This window comes from Salvelinus fontinalis, chromosome 19 (assembly GCF_029448725.1).
Source record: "Salvelinus fontinalis isolate EN_2023a chromosome 19, ASM2944872v1, whole genome shotgun sequence".
Taxonomy (NCBI): Eukaryota; Metazoa; Chordata; class Actinopteri; order Salmoniformes; family Salmonidae; genus Salvelinus; species Salvelinus fontinalis.
In genome coordinates, this window is record NC_074683.1 from 5,187,950 (window position 1) to 5,210,652 (window position 22,703).

The 22,703-nt window shown below is 42.4% G+C and overlaps 2 protein-coding genes across 4 annotated transcripts; one reads left to right on the forward strand and one right to left on the reverse strand.

Annotated features, from left to right (window-relative positions):
* Positions 1–1,084: 1,084 nt before the first annotated feature.
* Positions 1,085–14,386, forward strand: LOC129816243 (transmembrane protein 50B-like). Of its 2 annotated transcripts, none has more exons than XM_055870487.1 (7): positions 1,085–1,378; positions 2,038–2,345; positions 7,787–7,896; positions 7,994–8,061; positions 9,730–9,822; positions 11,214–11,271; positions 11,682–14,386. In XM_055870487.1, the coding sequence occupies exons 2-7, from the start codon at positions 2,247–2,249 to the stop codon at positions 11,725–11,727; spliced, it is 474 nt and encodes a 157-aa protein (XP_055726462.1). In that variant the 5' UTR covers positions 1,085–1,378; positions 2,038–2,246; the 3' UTR covers positions 11,728–14,386. The 2 variants fall into 2 exon arrangements, with proteins under 2 accessions (XP_055726462.1, XP_055726463.1); XM_055870488.1 differs by having other exon boundaries at positions 2,131–2,345.
* Positions 14,387–14,690: 304 nt separating this feature from the next.
* Positions 14,691–20,950, reverse strand: LOC129816242 (uncharacterized). Of its 2 annotated transcripts, none has more exons than XM_055870486.1 (5): positions 20,663–20,950; positions 18,253–18,404; positions 17,894–18,032; positions 17,608–17,762; positions 14,691–15,712 (listed from the first exon to the last, which is right to left on the reverse strand). In XM_055870486.1, the coding sequence occupies exons 2-5, from the start codon at positions 18,343–18,345 to the stop codon at positions 15,548–15,550; spliced, it is 552 nt and encodes a 183-aa protein (XP_055726461.1). In that variant the 5' UTR covers positions 18,346–18,404; positions 20,663–20,950; the 3' UTR covers positions 14,691–15,547. The 2 variants fall into 2 exon arrangements, with proteins under 2 accessions (XP_055726461.1, XP_055726459.1); XM_055870484.1 differs by lacking the exon at positions 20,663–20,950 and adding an exon at positions 19,116–20,628.
* Between the last annotated feature and the right edge of the window lie 1,753 nt (positions 20,951–22,703).

The window sequence follows — 22,703 nt, forward strand, 5'->3', positions numbered from 1 at the left end:
TGTGGGCCAGAGACAGGGAGAAACTAAATCCTACCTGCCAGCCTCGTTTCTCTTAAAAAAGATAACACAATATCTAATGATGTTCTATTCAATATACTCTTTGAACTAATTTCCTGTATCCCCTTCTCCCTCATACTAAACTCATCCTCTCTCTTTCCTTTCAATAATGACCACACTGTATCAATAACATTTTCCCCCCTTTATTTAACTAGGCAAGTCAGTTAAGAACAAATTCTTATTTTCAATGACGGCCTAGTGGGTTAACTGCCTTGTTCAGGGGCAGAGCGACAGTTTTTTAACTTGTCAGCTCAGGGATTCAATCTTGCAACCTTTCGATTACTAGTCCAATTCTCTAACCACTAGGCTACCTGCAAACCCATGCTCTACTGTCTGTTTCTTGGCAATACTCACATTTTCCTGTTGGATGCTTTCCTATCACATGTAAAGTCTTATTCAACTGGCTGTGTCCCACCCTTAATCTTGTAAATATAGCCTCCTGTCTTCTGTCCCTTCCTGCCGTTCTCCCCTCCCCAAATTACCTCTGTACTTGAAATGAATGCCTGCCCTTAGTATCTCTATTCCACTGCTCCTGCCATTTCTCCACCATCACTATCCATATCATGCTTTTTGCCTCTGCCTTGCTCATTTAAGCTACTACATCAACATCCCCACTACTTAGTGCTTGTTGAGCCAGTACATCAACTGCTTCGTTCCCCTCCACTCCCACATGAGCTGGGACCCATGTACATATGATCTGTATACCCATTTGTTTACTCCTGTTTGTAGCACCTCATAAAGCAGGTCTTGTCTGCTACGTGATATAAAGGACTGGAGACCCCTTAGCACTGCACATGAATCAGAGCAAATAACTACTCTTTCTGGCTTAACTTCCTGCACCCACTCACTGCAAGGCAGGCCAACAGTATGGCCGTCATCTCCGCCATATATACAGCCAGATGATCTGTAATACGTTTCCTGACTTTCACCCCACATTTCTGCGCTACAAATGCTGACCCAGTACTTGCTGTCCTTGGATATTTTGAACCGTCTGTGTATATGGCCACACAATCCTGATACGCAGTATCCAGACGACTATTACAACAAATCAGCTGGCTCAACACCCTCCCTATCTTTCTGTAGTCTCTCCAATACTTCTAGATCTACAACTGGAGGAAGGAGTAGCCACGGTGGATTTACAGGAATAGCTACTGTGTCACAAGACACTCTACGTACACTTTTCTATAAGCGAAAATGGATTGGTCACTTTGCTGTGATTGCCTTACTTTGATTGGTTAGCACGCTTCCTTGATACAACGTAGCTTCATCCTCGTCGTTGTAGCACAGCTAGCTAAATGAAACTGAAAACATTGCCATTGAGGTGAGCAAAATTATATTTTCTACGAGTAATTTGGTTACATTCAAGACGTGTATACGCACTTTTTGCCAGAAAGCGCCTGTTTGTTGGATAGGTGGACCAGAGCAGGGCACTGCATCAGTGCAAAAATAATAATAACTAACGTTATCTGATAACGTTAACGTAGTTAGCTAACAGTTAGATAAATGAAACAAACCTTGTTAGCTTTTATTTTTTCTGTTAGTTAAAATAATACACTATTTCACTGTTTTGCAGTTGAGTTCGCAATGTAAGATTTACGTGCTACTCATGGCTATCTTGACATTTGTAGGTTTAACTAGCTAGCTAAATAACGGTATCTAGATTAACTAACGTTATTCTGTTGCGGTAAACAGCTAGCTAACTACCTAACTTTTGCTGGCACTTATTGTTGTCACATTGCCTATGCTCTTCCCACAGCCAATAGTATTTGCTAAATGGCTAGCTATGTACCCCAATGGATAAAACGGATTGGATAGGTAAACATTGTGTGGAAAGTTCCACCTAGAGTGTAATATGATTACCATATTGAAGCTGGCCAAGAAAGTTTCTAGACCTACCTCGATCAAGTGTAACGTTAGGGGCTTGATGTGAATATTGGAGTTTGATACAGAATCAATAATCCTACCTCCTTGTTATTGTAGGAAACAAACTCGATTGATTGACAAACCAATCCCAGAGAGTCAAGTGTACAGAACCAGCACAGCAGATTACTGCTTAACGTTCATCTGTGTCAGTGTCAACAGTCTGAGGCCTACCTACCTACCTACCTACCTACCTACCTGTCTAAAGAACATTAGAGATTGACTGAGACAACAGTGAGGTTTGACCACAGGGGTCAGAAGGGCTGAAGATGGCTGGGTTCCTGGACAACTTCCGCATGCCAGAGTGTGAGTGCATCGACTGGGGAGAGAGGAGAAATACCCTTGCATCCATCGTCGCCGGAGTCCTGGTGAGTGCCGGGGCATGGAAGTGTGTGTGACGACACATGTCCTGGCAATAGAACAACAAAACTCAATAGTGGGAGATTCCAGCGATTTATGGACATTAAATTTGCATGCAAAATCACAACTTAAATGTCTCACAGAATGAACAAACAAAATATAAATGAAACTTTTGTCTGCCTATAGTGCCTCTTGTAAATATTGACATGTTGGAGAAAAATAGCAAATAAGAAGCATTATTGACGTTACAAAAAATACTTTGCGTGAGCCACATCAGTTAGCATTATTTGAATGAGCATCCCACATTACTGTGGCAATCTGTCATCAATTAATAGAAAATGTCTAAATACCATGGAAATTATTGCATCACAATACCAGGAAGCCATTGCGAGTGTACACATGAGTTTACCAGTCAATTGCTAGGGTTAGGAGCTTCCAAGCCCATTCTATTCATTTCTAATTCTATGGTCCCAGGCCTGTCCTGGGAATGGGATCAGGGAGGGTAACCAAACCTAGCCTGGGAGGAGATTGTGGGGGAATTGAGGAGGGTGATGCGGAGGGCAGTGTGGCTGATGGAGATCCAAACTCTCAGCATATGAGGGCTGATGATGTGAAGAGTACATGGTGTGTACTGCATCATGTGGTGCACTACCCTCAACAGTGTTTTGCCAGACCCTAGGGTAGTAGTCGGTGCTGTGTACTGTATAGCTGAGTTGAGTTGGGCCTGGTAGAGCTGTGCTGTGATGGTCTAGATGTGCTGTGCTGAGGTGGGCCTGGTCTGGTTGTGCTGTGCTTAGGCAGGCCTGGTCTGGTAACATGGGAAGGAGTTTGTAAGGGGATTTGAAGAGGGTGGTGTGGAGGGCAGTGTGGCCGGCGGAGGCCACAAACTCTGTGTGGGGCCTCTGACTGCGTACGGCTTGGGCATAGCTCAGTGTATCTGCATGCAGTTCCTGGGAGATAAGTGGTAAAAGGTGGTGTGGTGGGCAGTATTGCTGGCTGTTTTCCAGTCTCTGTGAGGTGGCACTGGATGCAGGTCTAAACGTGCATCTGATTTGTCTCAGGGAGTTGTTTGCTGGTCTGCTGCTCCTGTGGGGTGAGGTGGACTGGCCACCCAGAGCAACATCCTGGCGAAGGTGGGGACTGTCTGAGCAAATGTACATTATCATACAGGCAGTCCAAACTACGGGTGGGAAGTTGGGCCAATTTTACATTTGGTCATTTAGCACAGTCCCAGGAGAAGCTGGCATTTATCCTCTAGATGGTGGCAGGTTGAAAATCTCTCCTTCAGAGCAGGGTGGATATTACAATCATCACATCAGGGAAGGTGGTAGAGGCCTGCTCCAACACCCTCCCAAGTGATGTGGCCACCATCTCCTGTTGATCATGCAGGTCATTGGTTCCAGTATGTACAATGATAAGGCTCGGTGAACCAAGCTGGGCCACGGTCAGGAGCTCCATGGCTCTCTCAGATGTGGGGCACTGCAACTTTGCCACCACTCCTTTTTTTTCTCTTTTTTTCCCCCATTTTCCATTGATCCATCATCAAAACAATGTCAGGCTTATTCTCAAGCCTGTGGAGGATGGCAGGAGTAGGAGCAATCACAGGCTGTGAGACTGGGGTGAAGGGGGTCAGCTGAGTTGGTGGATTGGTTGGATGGTTTGGTTGGTTGATGGGTCCTTGTTCAACAGTTTACTGGGTCCTAGGTTTATACTGGAATTAAGGAGCTGGTGGTGGTGGCTGACCAACTCCTGCCTTGGATCTTGTAGCTCCTTCTGCAGGTTCCTGGTGATGTCTTATATTGACAGTGGTGGACAGTTCCTCATACTCTGCGCACTTCCATCCTGAGGTACTAGTTGTCCTCCTCAACGCACCTGATAGCATACTGCAATTCCCGGATTTCATCCAGATGCTGATGCACCAGGCTGAGCTTCTCCACTCTGAGATGCTGTGATACTGCAGGTTTCACATGTGACAGTGGCAGGCTGTCTGCGGTGGAAGAGAGATCGATGCATACTCAGGTATCTTTTACAGGGAATCGCCCTAGTACAGAAATAAACTAGCACGTCCAGGCAATGCCTATGAGATGAAATCTGCCACCAAAAAGTGAAAGATGTGAGAATCATGTCACAGAGCAATCAAAACAGAGTTCCATTGATTGGAGAGAGAGTGTCGTCACACAGCTAGCATTCTCTTGGTGCTTGTTTTCATCTCAATTATCAGAAGTGTGTAGGAAATGGCCTCCTGCATGGATAAATGCAGCATTGTTCTTTCTTCTGCCTTTTGTCATTTGGTTGGCGGTGGACAATTCACCTCAGAGTGCCAGAGATGAGCTACTCATTCGAAAACACCTTCAGGCAATTGCAAATTAGTTGCAAAAAAACCCTGTTTTTTTTCAACGTTTTCTCAGTATGGGCTCAATTTCATTTGCTGTTTTCACTTCCATTGGAGGCTAAATATTAGTGATGGAGAATAAAATGGATAGTTCCATATCACAATATTCATTTTTGACAATGTTATATCTATTTGACTCCCAAGTATCAATTTAAAAAAAAGTGTGTGTATATATATATATATATATAAATATATCTCAGCAAAAAAAGAAACGTAAACTGCGTTTATTTTCAGCAAACTTAACATAAATATTAAATGTAAATATTTGTATGAACATAAGATTCAACAACTAAGACATAAACTGAACAAGTTTGGCAGACATGTGACTAACAGAAATGGAATGTGTCCTTGAACAAAGGGAGGAGGTGTGAAAATCAAAAGTAAGTTAGTATTTGATGTGGCCACCAGCTGCATTAAGTACTGCAGTGCATCTCCTCCTCATGGACTGCACTAGATTTGCCAGTTCTTGCTGTGAGATGTTACCCCACTCTTCCACCAAGGCACCTGCAAGTTCCCAGACATTTCTGGGGGGAATGGCCCTAGCCCTCACCCTTCGATCCAACAGGTCCCAGATGTGGTCAATGGGATTGAGATCTGGGCTCTTCGCTGGCCATGGTAGAACACTGACATTCCTGTCTTGCAGGAAATTACGCACAGAATGAGCAGTATGGCTGGTGGCATTGTCATGCTGGAGGGTCATGTCAGGATGAGCCTGCAGGAAGGGTCCACTTGAGGGAGGAGGATGTCTTCCCTGTAACGCACAGCGTTGAGATTGGCTGCAATGACAACAAGCTCAGTCTGATGATGCTGTGACACACCGCCCCAGACCGTGACGGACCCTCCACCTCCAAATCGATCCCGCTCCAGAGTACAGGCCTCAGTGTAACGCTCATTCCTTCTACGATAAACGCGAATCCGACCATCACCCCTGGTGAGACAAAACCACGACTCGTCAGTGAAGAGCACTTTTTTGCCAGTCCTGTCTGGTCCAGCGACGTCGGCTTTGTACCTATAGGTGATGTCTGGTGAGGACCTGCCTTACAACAGGCCTACAAGCCCTCAGTCCAGCCTCTCTCAGCCTATTGCGGACAGTCTGAGCACTGATGGAGGGATTGTGCGTTCCTGATGTAACTCGGGGAGTTGTTGTTGCCATCCTGTACCTGTCCCGCAGGTGTGATGTTCGGATGTACCGATCCTGTGCAGGTGTTGTTACACGTGGTCTGCACTGCGAGGACGATCAGCTGTCTGTCCTGTCTCCCTGTAGCGCTGTCTTAGGCGTCTCAGTACGGACATTGCAATTTATTGCCCTGGCCACATCTGCAGTCCTCATGCCTCCTTGCAGCATACTAAAGGCACGTTCACACAGATGAGCAGGGACCCTGGGCATTTTTCTTTTGGTGTTTTGTCAGTCAGTAGAAAGGCCTCTTTAGTGTCCTAAGTTTTCATAACTGTGACCTTAATTGCCTACCGTCTGTAAGCTGTTAGTGTCTTAACGACCGTTCCACAGGTGCATGTTCATGAATTGTTTATGGTTCATTGAACAAGCAGAGGAAACAGTGATCAAACCCTTTACAATGAAGATCTGTGAAGTTATTTGGATTTCTACAAATTGTCTTTGAAAGACAGGGTCCTGAAAAAGGGACATTTCTTTTTTTGCTGAGTTTATGTGTGTGAGCAATATGTTTGGAATATTAAATTGCAATCAAATTGCAGTATCGAATCGCAATACATATCATATCGGCACCTAAGTATAATATCGTGATATTATTACATCGTGCTCTTTGCTGCGGGGGTCCAGCGACATTCTACTCCTAAATACATAAAAATGTAATTATGTTGACACTGTCTGAAATATAACGAATGTGCGCCACTGCACTGTAGGGAGATGATGAGGAGCAGGCGGTGGCTCTCTTTTGCACCACTGCTCGCTCTGTTTGCTACAAATAACTTGTCACTCTGATCTTAAAGCTATAGTGTGAGATGTTAGCAATTAAGCACTTTTTCTACTTACCCAGAGTCAGATGAACACATGGGTACATAATCTTATGTCTCTGCGTGAAGGTTGAAGGTAGTTTTGTGAGGCATTGCTAACTAGCGTTAGCGCAATGTCTACATGCTAGCTGTTCCCATAGACTTCCAGTCATTGCGCTAACGCTAATAACGTCCTTCAAAATGGCATGCAGAGACATGAACTCATGGATACCACTTTTGTTTGACTAAATGGTAAATGGAACAAGGGCTTAAATCTCACACTATTCCTTTAAAAGTGAGTCTCGGCAGAAATATATAGAATAAATGTGAATTATATATTTTTTGGGAGTGACGGCAACGATTTAGCAGTGGTGGTCCACCGCTTCTAAATTAATATGGGGAAATACTGAGATCTGTTGGAGACACACACACTAACACAGACAGTAACTAGACAACTCTGTTAACCATGGAACAGCACATTGAGAGCTGTGTTGTATTTACATAATGCTATGTGTCTAGGCACAGCAAGGCAGCATTGTCCCCAGGCAGCAGTTCTTGAATAAAGAATGAGGAAGAAACTGAAATAATATCTGTTCTGCTTTCATTCAAATGCTGTTTGCCACAGCAGGATGATAGACAACTTTATTCCAGTGAACATTTAGTGAGAAACATCAAACCCTTCAAGACAAAGCTGACAGTACAGACTGTTTCTCTCTCTGCCTTGGCACACTTTTTTGGGGCAGTGTTAATGAATGTGTTTTCTTTGTACTTTGATACAGCCTAAGTTGTTAGACTTCAATTGAATAACTGAACAGTGCATACTACAAACCTGCATTCTTTAGTTGTACCCTTCTCCCTCTAAACTAACTCTTTCTCTCTCACTGTCTCTCTCTTTTGCTGTGTCTCGGTGTCTCTCTCTCTCTCTGTGTGTCTCTCTCTCTCGCTCTCTCTGTGTATGTCTCTCTCTCTCTCTGTGTCTCTGTCTCTCTCTCTTTCTCTGTCTCTCTCTCTGTGTCTCTGTGTGTGTGTCTCTCTCTCTCTCTGTGTGTGTCACTCTCTGTGTGTGTGTCTCTCTCTTACTCTCAGTTCTTCACTGGTTGGTGGATCATGATTGATGTAGCCGTGTCCTACACAACCCAGGAGATGAACCCTGCCTTCCACTCGTGTGGAGTCTTCGCCACTATAGCCTTCTTCATGTGAGACACAAACACACACGCAGACAGACAGACAGACAGACAGACAGTAAGTATTAGTACAAGCACCCACACAGTGTGTTTTTGTGTGTTTTTCCAGGATCAATGCAGTGTCTAATGGCCAGGTGCGAGGTGATGCCTATGGAGAGGGCTGCTTCGGAAGGACCGGTTGGTTTGGCTTGAGATACAAATCTATTAGAGGTCGACCGATTATGATTTTTCAACGCCGATACCGATTATTGGAGGACCAAAAAAAGCCGATACCGATTAATCGTTCGATTTTTATATATATATTTGTAATAATGACTATTACAACAATACTGAATGAACACTTATTTAAACTTAATATAATACATCAATAAAATCAATTTAGTCTCAAATAAATAATGAAACATGTTCAATTTGGTTTAAATAATGCAAAAATAAAGTTTTGGAGAAAGTAAAAGTGCAATATGTGCCATGTAAAAAAGCTAACGTTTAAGTTCCTTGCTCAGAACATGAGAACATATGAAAGCTGGTGGTTCCTTTTAACATGAGTCTTCAATATTCCCAGGTAAGAAGTTTTAGATTGTAGTTATTATAGGACTACTTCTCTCTATACCACTTGTATTTCATATACCTTTGACTATTGGATGTTCAAATTGGTACTTTAGTATTTCCAGTCTAATCTCGGTAGTTGATAGGCTTGAAGTCATAAACAGCGCGATGCTTGAAGCACCGTGAAGAGCTGCTGGCAAATGCAGGAAAGTGCTGTTTGAATGAATGCTTACGAGACTGCTGCTGCCTACCACCGCTCAGTCAGACTGCTCTATCAAATCATAGACTTAATTATAATATAATAACACACAGAAATACGAGCCTTAGGTCATTAATATGGTCAAATCCGGAAACTATAATTTCGAAAACAAAACGTTTATTCTTTCAATGAAATACGGAACCGTTCCGTATTTTATCTAACGGATGGCATCCATAAGTCTAAATATTGTTGTTACATTGCACAACCTTCAATGTTATGTCATAATTATGTAAAATTCTGGCAAATTAATTACGGTCTTTGTTAGGAAGAAATGGTCTTCACACAGTTCGCAACGAGCCAGGCGGCCCAAACTGCTGCATATACCCTGACTCTGCTTGCACAGAACGCAAGAGAAGTGACACAATTTTCCTAGTTAAAAGAAATTCATGTTAGTAGCCAATATTATCTAAATATGCAGGTTTAAAAATATATACTTGTGTATTGATTTTAAGAAAGGCATTGATGTTTATGGTTAGGTACACATTGGTGCAACGACAGTGCTTTTTTCGCGAATGTGTTTGTTAAATCACCCTTTTGGCGAAGTAGGCTGTGATTCAATGATAAATTAACAGGCACCGCATCGATTATATGCAACGTAGGACAAGCTAGATAACTACACATGTTGATGATATTCCTAGTTTAACTAGTGATTATGTTAAGAGTGATTGTTTTTTATAAGATACGTTTAATGCTAGCTAGCACCTTACCTTGGCTCCTTGCTGCACTCGCATAACAGGTAGTCAGCCTGCCACGCAGTCTCCTCGTGGAGTGCAATGTAATCGGCCATAATCGGTGTCCAAAAATGCAGATTAACGATTATGAAAACTTGAAATCGGCCCTAATTAATCAGCCATTCCGATTAATCGGTCAACCTCTAATATCTATGGCTACATATGTCAAGAATGTTACTGTGTGTTGATGTCTACGTTTTAGGGATGATACTTGGCTGATAGCCGATACTACTTTTCCTTGTGAGAGATAAAAGGCAATTGTATATTTATCATGTTGAGTGGAGGCTTTCCTTGCGGCTGTCTCTGCAGGAGCTCGTCTTTGGCTGTTCATCGGTTTCTTGATGATGTTCGGCTCCCTCATCGCTTCCATCTGGATCCTGTTTGGAGGATATGTGGTTCCCAGTGAGTCATGTTACTTTCTCTCTCCCGCTCTTTCTTCTGGGTTTTCTATCTCTCTTTTACAAAGCCCCTAAAAGTCCAGCTGGAATGACCTTTCTCCCTTTTCCTGACTTGTGTGTGTCCAGAGAGGTGTAATTACTGGTTGGTTGGCCACAGTGCTGCTAACTCTCTAATTGCTGGTAGCGATGAGTCTTCCCCTGTATCTGATGCACTGATACACACAACACAACCTCATCATCCTGCCACATATAGTGAGATAGAGCTGAAACCCATTTGCCCACATTCACTCTGGATGGTTGGTTTCAATCACCATGACACTAACTCCTCTTTTACAGTCTCTCCCTTGTGCTCGGCAGTCCCCCACTTCTTCTTCTCCCTCAGTATTCCACGTTAGCAACCACCGCCACCATATTTCCTGACTTCATCCTTTTCAGTCATTATTTCTGGTCACAGTCTTACACCTGAACAGTACAACCCTTCATTATCTCTCCTGTTCACCCTGTTGGGACTGACTACAGAATAGAAAAGTCTCTCTCTCTGTTATTAATTCAGATGGTGGAGGTAGTGGTATGGTAGTATAGTCTATATTTAGAGCTCATTACCTCCGTATTCCATATTGCTTTTCGTCAGGTTGGAGGAGGCTGAGATCCTCCCCTGGTCTTGATTAAATGGTTTGACTAGGAAGGTATTATCTTTTTTTAAATTCATTTTTAAAAATACATTTTAACCCCCTTTTCTCGCCAATTTTCGTGGTATCAAATCGCTAGTAATTACTATCTTGTCTCATCGCTACAACTCCCGTACGGGCTCGGGAGAGACGAAGGTCGAAAGCCATGCGTCCTCCGAAGCACAACCCAACCAAGCCGCACTGCTTCTTAACACAGCGCGCCTCCAACCCGGAAGCCAGCCGCACCAATGTGTCGGAGGAAACACCGTGCACCTGGCCCCCTCGGAGTGCGCCCGGCCCGCCACAGGAGTCGCTGGAGCGCGATGAGACAAGGATATCCCTACCGGCCAAACTCTCCCTAACCCGGACGACGCTAGGCCAATTGTGCGTCGCCCCACGGACCTCCCGGTCGCGGCCGGCTGCGACAGAGCCTGGGCGCGAACCCAGAGACTCTGGTGGCGCAGCTTGCGCTGCGATGCAGTGCCCTAGACCACTGCGCCACCCGGGAGGCCCATCTTTTGAAGAATCCAAATAATATTTTCCGGTAAGCCATGTGTATTTTTCTATCAGCCTGGGGTTGAAATGGGTTTCAGTAGTTGGTCTTTATGTGCTGTCCAGCTCTCTTATTTTTTTGCCAACGTCTTTCATTTTTCTAATGTTCCTGCTGTGATGTGTTTTTATACTAATGGCCTTTTTCTCTCTCCCCCCTCCCCCTTTTTCTTTGCAGAGAAAGACGTGTATCCAGGACTGGCAGTGTTCTTTCAGAATGCTCTGATATTTTTCAGGTAAGTACGCCAAAGACGTTGATAAAAGTGTAGTTTGATGGACCTTGTCTGGTGTTACGTATCACTATTGTCAGACAAGAAGAAACCAGGAAATGAGAGTAACTAAGTGCCCTTTCATCAGGATGCAGTTTTTTGGGCCAGATCAGTAATATATGCCAGTTAGCAGACGTTTTTATCCAAATCGACTTTTAGTCATGTTCATACATTTTTTACGTATGGGTGGTCCTGGGAATCAAACCCACTATCCTGGCGTTGCAAGAGCCATGCTCTACCAACTGATCTACAGTGGACCACAAAAATGATTGTCCAGAACTATCATTCCACGATTACTGCAGGTATATTATGGACACTTTGAACGTACAATCTGAAAAGCTTACGTGTTGCTCTCTTTTTGTTTTGTTTTTTTATAGCACGCTGGTCTACAAGTTTGGACGAACCGAGGATTTGTGGGCTTAGAGCTCTCTGCATAGTACATCCCTAACCCCAACACACACACACACACACACACACACTCACTCGCTGGGGTACTATCGTTGTTTTTACTTGAATCAAGGCCAACTGACTAATACCACTCAGCTCTCATCTACAATGTTCAATATAGTAGCATATGTATTACCATTATACGCCTACCTATGAACATTGGAGTAATGTACTGTGTCAAACTAGCCTCTGCCGAGTATAGGCAATTTTTTTTCTCCGCTTATCTTTCATGTAGTCTTGATTAGAGGAATTATAATGTCTTAGATTGGCATTCCTTAGAGGTACCCTTCCATAACTGGGCCCTGAAGTTCAGCCATATTCACATACTGGACATTAGATTTATGCTTTTGACTAAAACAGTTTTACAGTGTCGTAACGCTGTATGTTGATAGACGGTGGGAAAATTCACACTTTGTCAAATGTAATCATGACATTGGTTTCATATTTATCACCCCCATATTCCAGAGCACCTCTGAAGTATTATTGTTTTACCCTCAAGTGATTTACCATCTCCCAAAGATTGTTTATTTATGTAAATACATATATTGTAAGAGCTAGAGGCCTTCACGTGTCCAAAAAGTTGGACCTGGGGATTTTCTACCCGGACCCGATATGCATAATTTTTTTTTTTTAATATAGAGACCTGTTCCGTATAGACCTGGTCAGATCCAGATCCAGTGCTGTATGTTCGTGGCTACTGTGAGTGAGCGAGTGATGACATGGAGGAGTGAGAGAGAGACAACAGACCGCAACCAACCAAGCCGTCTCGCGCTATAGTAGACTAATAGCTGGTATATATAGGTTATTTATCATCAAATATGACTACGTAGTACCTGTCTTGACTGCATCAAACCGCTATCCAGCTAGCTAAGATTCTAGGTCATTGTACCTATCCTTCACCTTTTAATTCCGTCATTTTAATTCCATCTTCCATTGATTTAGATATCTCCTAACCTTTGCCACACGGAGGCTCTATGACCAGCCTATTGCTGCATTGATGACTTATGATTGGCCAACAACAACAAGCTTCACGCTCCAATATTATGAAAAGCCAGAGCAGCAGCATAAATTATACAATTTCTCATTTTCTCTCTCTCTTGCAGCAGTCGCATACGGATCGGTACCCCACCGGTGGGACCCCCACCGGTCAAGTCACTTAAAATTGACACATTCCCATGACCATTAGATCCGACTAAGACCTGACCTGTGATATTTAGAATTCTTGATGGTCCCGGGATCAGGTGTCTGGTATTCGGGTACAGGTGGAGACCTCTAATAAGAGCACATGTTATCACTGGGAACAAAGCTTTTTGATTGATCTGCTCTAAATTCTATTTTAGCAAGTTGTTATCTATCACTTTTATCACATGCACTGGATTATATCAAAGCGTTTATGGGAAGCCATATATATTTTAAGCAAAGCGTTTATGGGAAATTTGTCTGCTTCAAACTACGATCAGTTCCTGTTTGTTTTAAATGGGGTAGCTGTCGTTCTGTCTCAGGATTCGTCATTTTTTAAATCTGTTTTTTTTTAGAGGTCCGAAGCATTTTTTTCTATCGTCGTACCTTTCAGAAAGTGACAAGCATCTTTATATGAACAAAGGTAATCTTTTAACGGTCGTCGTTATCATAGCAAAGTTCCCCTCGCCCATTTAAACAATGTTTCTGTATTCTACAAATCGAATTCTCATCCAAAATAGCACTAGTTTAGGTACAGTGAGATCCTGCATCTGAATCCCATACTATTACGTATACTACACTACTACCCCACAGATTGTGCTATAGCGGGCCTATCCTGCATCTTAAAAATGCTTAAGTAGATAAAAAAGGGTATGTGCATGATGTCAGTCACATTAGCAGTTTGCATCAGCCAGCCCAAAGCATGCTGGGACGTATCAGCTTCGTAATAACCATTTACGCCAATAGCTGAAGAAAAGGGTCAAGCATGTATGGTAGTAGACAGGTGGCTCATTTTTCTAGTGTTGCTATCAACTACCTCATTCCCTTTGTGTGATAGCTGTTCCATTTAGCAGCAATGTGAGTCAGACTGCCCTGGTTCTCACCCTCCTTCACCTGTAAAAAAAAAAAATGACATGTCAATCTGAAGCACCGGGGCTGTGCTAGCTATGTATTTATTAGAAAGGGAACAAATTTGGAAGGCATTATTATAAGGATTTGGCGTCAGGTCAGTGTTGACCTAGAAGTGGATGAATATGGCTGATCGCGGTCCGTAAACTGGAGCTCGGTAGCTGGAGATAATGTTTTTGTCTGGTGGTGAGTAGCTGACCAGATACGGGCTGAAATCAACTTCCTCTAGCTGGAGGAAGTTGATTAAATAAAAAACTCAGTCCCCAAAGTAGCTCAAATTAACAAGGAAATTTAGGTGTGAAATCCTAATGTAAAAAGTATTTTTAAGTAGCATTGACAGATGCAGCGTGATTGGTTGGTTATTGACTTCCAAGAGAAGAAAACACAGATGACTTTTGACTTATCTGAATTTTTCATGTCGTCTGCTAAGCATCCAATGCTCATGACATGAATCTGTCGATCTGGATGTGAATGAGCTACAACCAGTGAATGAGAGGTCATTATGAAGTGTTTCAATGGGTTATATATGCTATAATCCCCCCCCCCCCCCCCCAAAAATAACCACTTTCAATTTATTAAAAGGGGAAGTGTTACGGGGTACTGATTCATCAAGCGTTTTGTAGTAGTTCTCTGTCCTTGATCATTGACTTCCTCTGTTCAAATTTAACGACAGACGTGGAATAAATGGTCACGTAATCTGCTTCAATAAAAAAAAAAACATTTTAAATGTAAAGTGTGGATGTTTTATGTTATGTTGAATTGCATGTATGTTGATAAATGTGGTTGTGAGTTATTCTAGTCTACATTGCTTGTTCATGCTAGAAAACAGGAAGAGAAATTGAGGCAACATATCAAAATGGCTGTGTTCATTTATTTAAACCCAGTATTAAATAATTTGTGGGTCAAAGCCCTGGCACTTTCACATCAACGTAGAATATTCATTTTTACAGTCAAACAAAAGTCAATGTAACACACACTTTTCCAATTTCACCTTGACTTTAACAGTTTCAGCATAAAGGAATACAAAAAAAGTTAATATGTTCAATCAATATAATGCTAGAGGTAAATTTTCATATAAAGTGCAAGCATAGATAAGTCTCAAGAACTTGTTCTATGTCTTTTCATTTTAATACAGCCCCTCATCCAACTTTTGACCATGTATACCTCAAAATGTAATTTCATTGATAGTGAATTACAATATGTGCCTTAACCTTGCTACTAGTACTTGTCTAATATGTTCAGTAAAAAAACTGAAGAAATAGTGTGATATATATACACAGTTGAACATAGTAATCCCATTACTAAACAGCCAAAAATGTTAAATGAAAGTCCTGGCCCAAGGACACATGTCAAATGACTTTTTAATAAAGTGCTTCTGTCTTAAGCTGGATGACCTGATGACACATTATTATCAAATTAATCATTACTGGGTAGGTCTAATTAGTGAGCCATATGCACCTGTCTCTGTCCTCTGCAGCAGAGCATACTAACATGCCTAGAGAAGTTACCACATTCTTGTAAAATAGTTACCTTTTGATCAAACGCAATGTTTGCAGCTGATGCAAGCAGGGGCTTCGGAGTGTAAACAGTCAGATAGGCCTACTACAGTTCATCTACTGACACTATCAAGTTCATCTAAAATCCCAGTGAGTGTGAAAGGCTCATGTCTTGTCTGAAGTCACAGGATCAATGGATCATTGGTAATGATCTAAAGGGCCAGAGGATGACTCCAGTTCAGTAGGCGAGCTAGTCCTGTTCTGTCAGACCGGTCCTCTTCACAGCAGACGATGGAGATGAGATCATGGCTTTCTTCACAGGCCCTGGTTGTTCTTGTGATGGACAGGCCCTGCTGGGGGAAGTACCCTGATAGGTACTGGAAAATGAACCAATCATGAAAGTTGTTAGCGTTTAGCCCAGGGGATGTAAGTTACTTTAAAGACTCAATCATGGACACTCACTGACAGTTGTGGCTGCTTCGTGTGATGTATTGTTGCCTCTCCCTTCTTGCCCTTTGTGCTGTTCTCTGTGCCCAATAATAATTGTACCATGTTTTGTGCTGCTACGATGTGTTGCTACCATGCTGTGTTTTCATGTGTTGCTGCCATGCTATGTTGTCTTAGGTCTCTCATGTAGTGTTGTCTCTCTTGTCGTGATGTGTGTTTTCATATATATTTTTTTTAAATCCTAGTCCCCATCCCTGCAAAGGCCTTTTGCCTTCTGGTAGGCTGTCTTTGTAAATAAGAATTTGTTCTTAACTGACTTGCCTAGTTAAATAAAATTTTGAAAAAATACTTGTACATCAAGGTGCCTCACACTACAGAAACAGGAGATGGGCTCCTGCCCTATGGGACATTCTGGATCGGACAAGGTAACTTATTTTATTTCAGCAGGGGAGTTCCATTTAATAGGTGTCTCACACTAAATAATAGGTGTTAGAGGGGAATGAAATAATATTGAGGTATATAAAACAGCAGAAAAAGTAACTTTCAGGACCCTGTCTTTCGAAGATAATTTGTAAAAATACAGCAAACTTCACAGATCTTCATTGTAAACACTGTTGCTCCCATGCTTTTTCAATGAACCATAAACAACTAATGAACGGTCGTTAAGACTAACAGCTTACAGACGGTAGGCAATTAAGGTCACAGTTATGAAAACTTAGGACACTAAAGAGGCCTTTCTACTGACTGACAAAACACCAAAAGAAAGATGCCTATGGTCCCTGCTCATCTGTGTGAACATGCCTTAGGCATGCTGCAAGGAGGCATGAGGACTGCAGATGTGGCCAGGGCAATAAATTGCAATGTCTGTACTGTGAGATGCCTAAGACAGCGCTACAGGGAGACAGGACAGACAGCTGATCGTCCTCGCAGTGGCAGACCACGTGTAACAACACCTGCACAGGATCGGTACATCCGAACATCACACCTGCGGGACAGGTACAGGATGGCAACAACAACTGCCCGAGTTACACCAGGAACGCATAATCCCTCCATCAGTGCTCAGACTGTCCGCAATAGGCTGAGAGAGGCCGGACTGCGGGCTTGTAGGACTGTTGTAAGGCAGGTCCTCACCAGACATACCAGCAACAATGTCACCTATGGCCACAAACCCCCCATCACTGGACCAGACAGGACTGGCAAAAAGTGCTCTTCCTCCTCATGTGGTGCCCTTCCTGCAGGCTCATCCTGACCTGACCCTCCAGCATGACAATGCCACCAGCCATACTGCTCGTTTTGTGCGGGATTTCCTGCAAGACAGGAATGTCAGTGTTCTGCCAGGGCCACCGAAGAGCCCGGATCTCAATCCCATTGAGCACGTCTGGGACCTGTTGTATCGGAGGGTGAGGGCCAGGGTAATTCTCCCCAGAAATGTCCGGGAACTTGCAGGTGCCTTGGTGGAAGAGTGGGGTAACATCTCACAGCAAGAACAGGCAACTCTGGTGCAGTCCATGAGGAGGAGATGCACTGCAGTACATAATGCAGCTGGTGGCCACACCATATACTGACTGTTACTTTTGATTTGATCCCCCATTTGTTCAGGGACACATTCGATTTCTATTAGTCACATGTCTGTGGAACTTGTTCAGTTTGTCTCAGTTGTTGAATCTTGTTTTGTTCATACAAATATTTACACATGTTAAGTTTGCTGAAAATAAACGCAGTTGACAGTGAGAGGACATTTATTTTTTTGCTGAGTTTACATATACCCTGATGACTAGATCCTGTTATCACATGAAACATTTTGTTTCACAGGACATAGGCGTACCTCACGATAGTGGTCTGGTAGCTGTAGTGGGGGTCGAAGGAACTGTTTAATTTTCTCATGGTGCCTGTAGATGAACGCAAGGCCAACTACCAAGAATCCCAACAGGATGGTAAGGGTCACACTGATAGCCACAATCCTGGTATGCCTTGTCCTTTCTGTACAGGAAGATAAAGAAATAGCAAGAGAGAAAGCTGGCATAATTAGTTACTTGGTGAAGTGTTAACAGAGGATAGGATTATGCTAACGGCAAGTCAACTCGTACAAAGAAAAACTGGTTGAGCCTCACCTGACTCTGGGATGGATACACACTGTAGGGGGCTAGAGGTTCCCAAGGGGTTGTGGTAACAGACATAGCGGACCTGTACACAGTACCTCCCCCCAATCTCCAGACCTCGGAGGGTCTTAGGGGATTTGGAGACATACTCCTGGTAAAACAAGAGTAGAGAAAAGCATATCAACTCATCTCTGACCACACATATCACCTTACAGCAGTGGTTCTCACCAAACCTAGTCCTACAGAGATGCAGGGTGAGCAGGCTTTTTGTTCCAGCACTAAAATACCAGATATCCTGCCAAATAATTGCCAAGACCTTGGATGAATTAGGTGTTTCAGTGCTGCGTTGGATAAAAGGCCTGGCTACTCACTTCGAGCTTCTCCCCCTCTCTACCGTAGTTGACCACGTAATGACAATGGTCCGCATGTTCATCCCAGAGACAGTTTTTCCCAATGTTGACCATCAGGAATCCTGCCTGGGGTTTTATCTGGACTACAGGGCTGCAGGAATCAGCTGGGTGGGCTAGAGAAAGAAGGGTGGTGAAAACATGATTATAAATACAGTTGATCAAGCTTTCTAACCAAACCACACTTCTTCCAGTGTGCTGGCCTTCTGATGTAGCAGAGAAAGCCTTGGACATGAAATAAAGCAGGTCAGCTCCAATTGTATCAAGTTTATCAGGAGTGAAGTGAACTGATCTGTTCCCATGGCTACAGGCTCAGATGGCTCCGGAGGTGCGGTTCCCTTCCCGGAACCCAGACACACACCATCTACCAAGAATCCACAACAGGATGGTAACGGATCAGTTGTTTGATAGACCCAACAGGATATTGTTTGATAGACCCACAGGCCTATGTTCATCAGTGCATGTGTCAGTGTCTCTGGTCACATGATCAGGAAAAGTGGCAGAACGTTCTGGGATATGTTCTGACTGAACACACTACCTGTAATTCACCATCATTGCTAAAAATGTGCCTTTAACACAATACAAATTATCCCATCACCCAAAAACAGTGTTGCAGCCAGGTTGGTATTGTCTGCTACGTGAAGTCTAATACATTCAGGAATGTCTATCGGCATTTATAGCTAGTATAATAACATGTTCATGATTTTATGATAGACAAGGAAGTCATGGCATGCTTACTAGCTACTCACAAACACGAATAAGAGTAGCCTAGCCTTCAAATCGAAAATAAAGAGTGAGGAATAATCCAAGGGAGAAACATGTTTTACCTTGTTTGATGACTTGACAGAGAGTCCAAAACGACAAAACACATTTCAGACGCAACATTTTACTCGATTAATGAGCTGTATGCGACGGCAACATAATCTTATACATCACTACATTGTGACTAGCATTATAGCGAAACCTACGTGCAATTGAGAAAAACTGTTCACGTCACTTCAACACAGCTACGACCGGGAAGCGGTGTTGCCAAGTCCAGGGAAACTCTAGCCCAATAACCCCGGAAAACCCGCCCACCAGGCCTGAAAAATACCCCCCAAAATAGTTTGGCAGCAAGTGTGGAGTTTCCTGAGTCATCCATGAAACCCTATTCCGTAACGTTATCGAGCTAATAAATAAGGAATGTCTACGCCGTTTTTAAAGAAATAAAATTCGGTTTTCCGAATTTAATAATTATTGCAAGTTTAAGAATATTTCGCAAGAGAAAACATAAATCGCCCTTATTAAACTCTCCAGATCATTTTCCATCAATGGATGTCGATGTAACTTGTTTTGACTGCTATGATTAAACAATAAGGCCCTAGGAGGTGTGGTATATGGACAATATACCACGGCTAAGGGCTGTTCTTTCAACATGTACTACAACCCCCTGTGGAGCCTTATTGCTATAAACTGGTTAACAATATAATTAGAATAGTAAAAAGTGATTCCCATGGTTCACAGTCCACTATTCAACCATTTATTTTTACTGCTCTAATTACGTTGGTACGTTGGTAACCAGTTTATAATAGCAATAACGCATAATATACGTGGCTGTGGTATATAGGGCTGTGTCGTGCGTAAGAACAGCCCTTAGCTCTATATTGGCCATATACCACAACCCCTCGTGACTTATTGCTTATTAAATGAATAAAAAATTGTGCATCTGCATAACTATAGATAAATCCAACAGGAGTGTTTGAGTGATGAAAGTTGGACAGAGGATCTCAAAAAACAAATGTTAGGCTATTTCCTGGCAGTTGTGCCTTCATTGTGTGCCAGATCTTAAACTACAAACCATAATAAATTGCCTATTTTCGAGATTGACTTGTTATTTCAATAGGCATAGGCTACTGGCTAAAATTGCAATTAAACGTTGCCATGGTTTGCTGAGCTAGATGCAGGTAGCCTGTAGCCCTTGAAGGCCAACATCTAATTTCGTGGAAAAGTCCAATATTAAACTGACATTAAATGTGGAGAATGATACCTTCGCGATAGAGCTGTGATCGTGATCACAATCGATAACTTCCTATTTAATTAACTAAACATGGCCATTAACAATTGCATAATAACACAAGGCTACAACAAAAAATTGAGTTATAGGCAAGTTATTAAATTCGTTTGCCAGCTCCAGGTAGGCTACACAAGTGGCACAAATTGATTTGCAATGATTCCAGTGATATCGTCAATTCAGAATATGTATTGTACTGTATCAAATGGTAGGCTACAGTAGCCTACAATGGCATATAAATTAATAACCTACTTGATGGCTAACAGGTGCAAATGTAGCCTATCATTCTCCACATTTAATGTAATTTTCATTGTGAACTTTTACCTATAACAGAAGCACACGAGGGAGTTCCATACTTCCATAGCGCTCCAGACCCTAAAACTAGACCCTAGAACTGGACATGAGTAAAACACTTCGCTTGATACGGTTATCCATAAGAAAAGTAGACGTTTACATTAAACCACCTCTGAGCAAATTTCTCTAAAGAGATCTAGTGCGCCTAAAGTTATTTCCCAATGCCTTGTCGCAGTTATATCAGTTCTAGCGCGTTAATATGTTTTATGGAAAAAGGGTGTATCGACCAATCTAAACAGCCGACGAACAACTGGTCAAACGTTGTCACGCTGCGCGCGCCTGCTGTTCTGCCTCCATGACTCAGCTGCCACTGCTGCAGAACTCTCAACCAGTGCTCTCAACGCACACACCCCTCTGGCCCTCCCCAACATTCATTCACTCACTCAGTAACAACCTGCTCACTGCCTAATAGTCGGCAGCAGATCAGTTAAATATATATATATACTCTACCATTCAAAAGTTTGGGGACACTTAGAAATGTCCTTGTTTTCCATGAAAACATACATGAAATGAGTTGCAAAATGAATAGGAAATATAGTCAGGACGTTGACAAGACTATAAATAATGATTTTGAATTGAAATAATAATTGTGTCCTTCAAATTTTGCTTTCGTCAAAGAAACCTCCATTTGCAGCAATTACAGCATTGCAGATTTTAGGCATTCTACTTGTCAATTTGTTGAGGTAATCTGAAGAGATTGCTTCCTGCTTCCTGAAGCACCTCCCACAAATTGGATTGGCTTGATGGGCACTTCTTACGGTCAAGCTGCTCCCACAACAGCTCAATAGGGTTGAGATCCGGTGACTGTGCTGGCTACTCCATTATAGACAGAATACCAGCACATAGCCTAAATATTAAAATAAAGGTAATTTTGACATTAGTTAAGTCTACCCGTTTTTCATTTATTACAAATAATTATAATTACTGTTGTATATTTGGGCAGAAAACACCCTACCGGTTTTTCATTTACCAATAAATCTATGTTTGATTTTTATAACTCATGGCATTTATTTGACAATCATCAGATGATGACAATAAACTTGTGTTTGGCTCATTATAATTACTATTGTATAATTGGGCAGCAAACCAGCTTAGAATGGATAGTATTTAAGGAATGACAAGGGTTAACAATAAAATCCATCACTAATATGACTCCCACCAGAAAACAACAACAGACGATGGCAAATAAACTTAATGACTTCTACATTACTTCTCTGTCAAATGTGTTGAAGGGATAGCCCTTTATTAAAATTTTCGCCTAAATGACATACCCAAATCTAACTGCCTGTAGCTCAGGCCCTGAAACAAGGATATGCATATTCTTGGTACCATTTGAAAGGAAACACTTTGAAGTTTGTGGAAATGTGAATTGAATGTAGGAGAATATAACACAATAGACCTGGTATAAGAAAATACAAAGAAAATAACCGGCGTTTTTTTTCTACCAACAAAAATAGAAAATAAAATATAGGACAAAACAGACATCACGACAAGAGACACACCACAACACTACATAAAGATAGACCTAAGACAACAACATAACATGTTAGCAACACAGCATGGTAGCAACACAACATCACATCAACATGGTAGCAACATAAAACATGGTACAAACATTATTGGGTGCAGACAACAGCACAAACGTCAAGAAGGTAGAGACAACAATGCATCAAGTGAAGCAGCCACAACTGTTAGTAAGAGTGTATATGATTGAGTATTTGAATGAAGAGATGGAGATAAAACTGTCCAGTTTGAGTGTTTTTTGCAGCTTGTTCCTGTACCTAGCTGCAGCGAACTGAAAAGAGGAGCGACCCAGGGATGTGTGTACTTTGGGGACCTTTAACAGAAAGTGACTTGCAGAACGGTTGTTGTATGTAGAGGATGAGGGCTGCAGTAGGTATCTCAGATAGGGGGGAGTGAGGTCTAAGAGGGTTTTATAAATAAACATCAACCAGTGGGTCTTGCGACAGGTATACAAAGATGACCAGTTTACAGAGGAGTATAGAGTGCA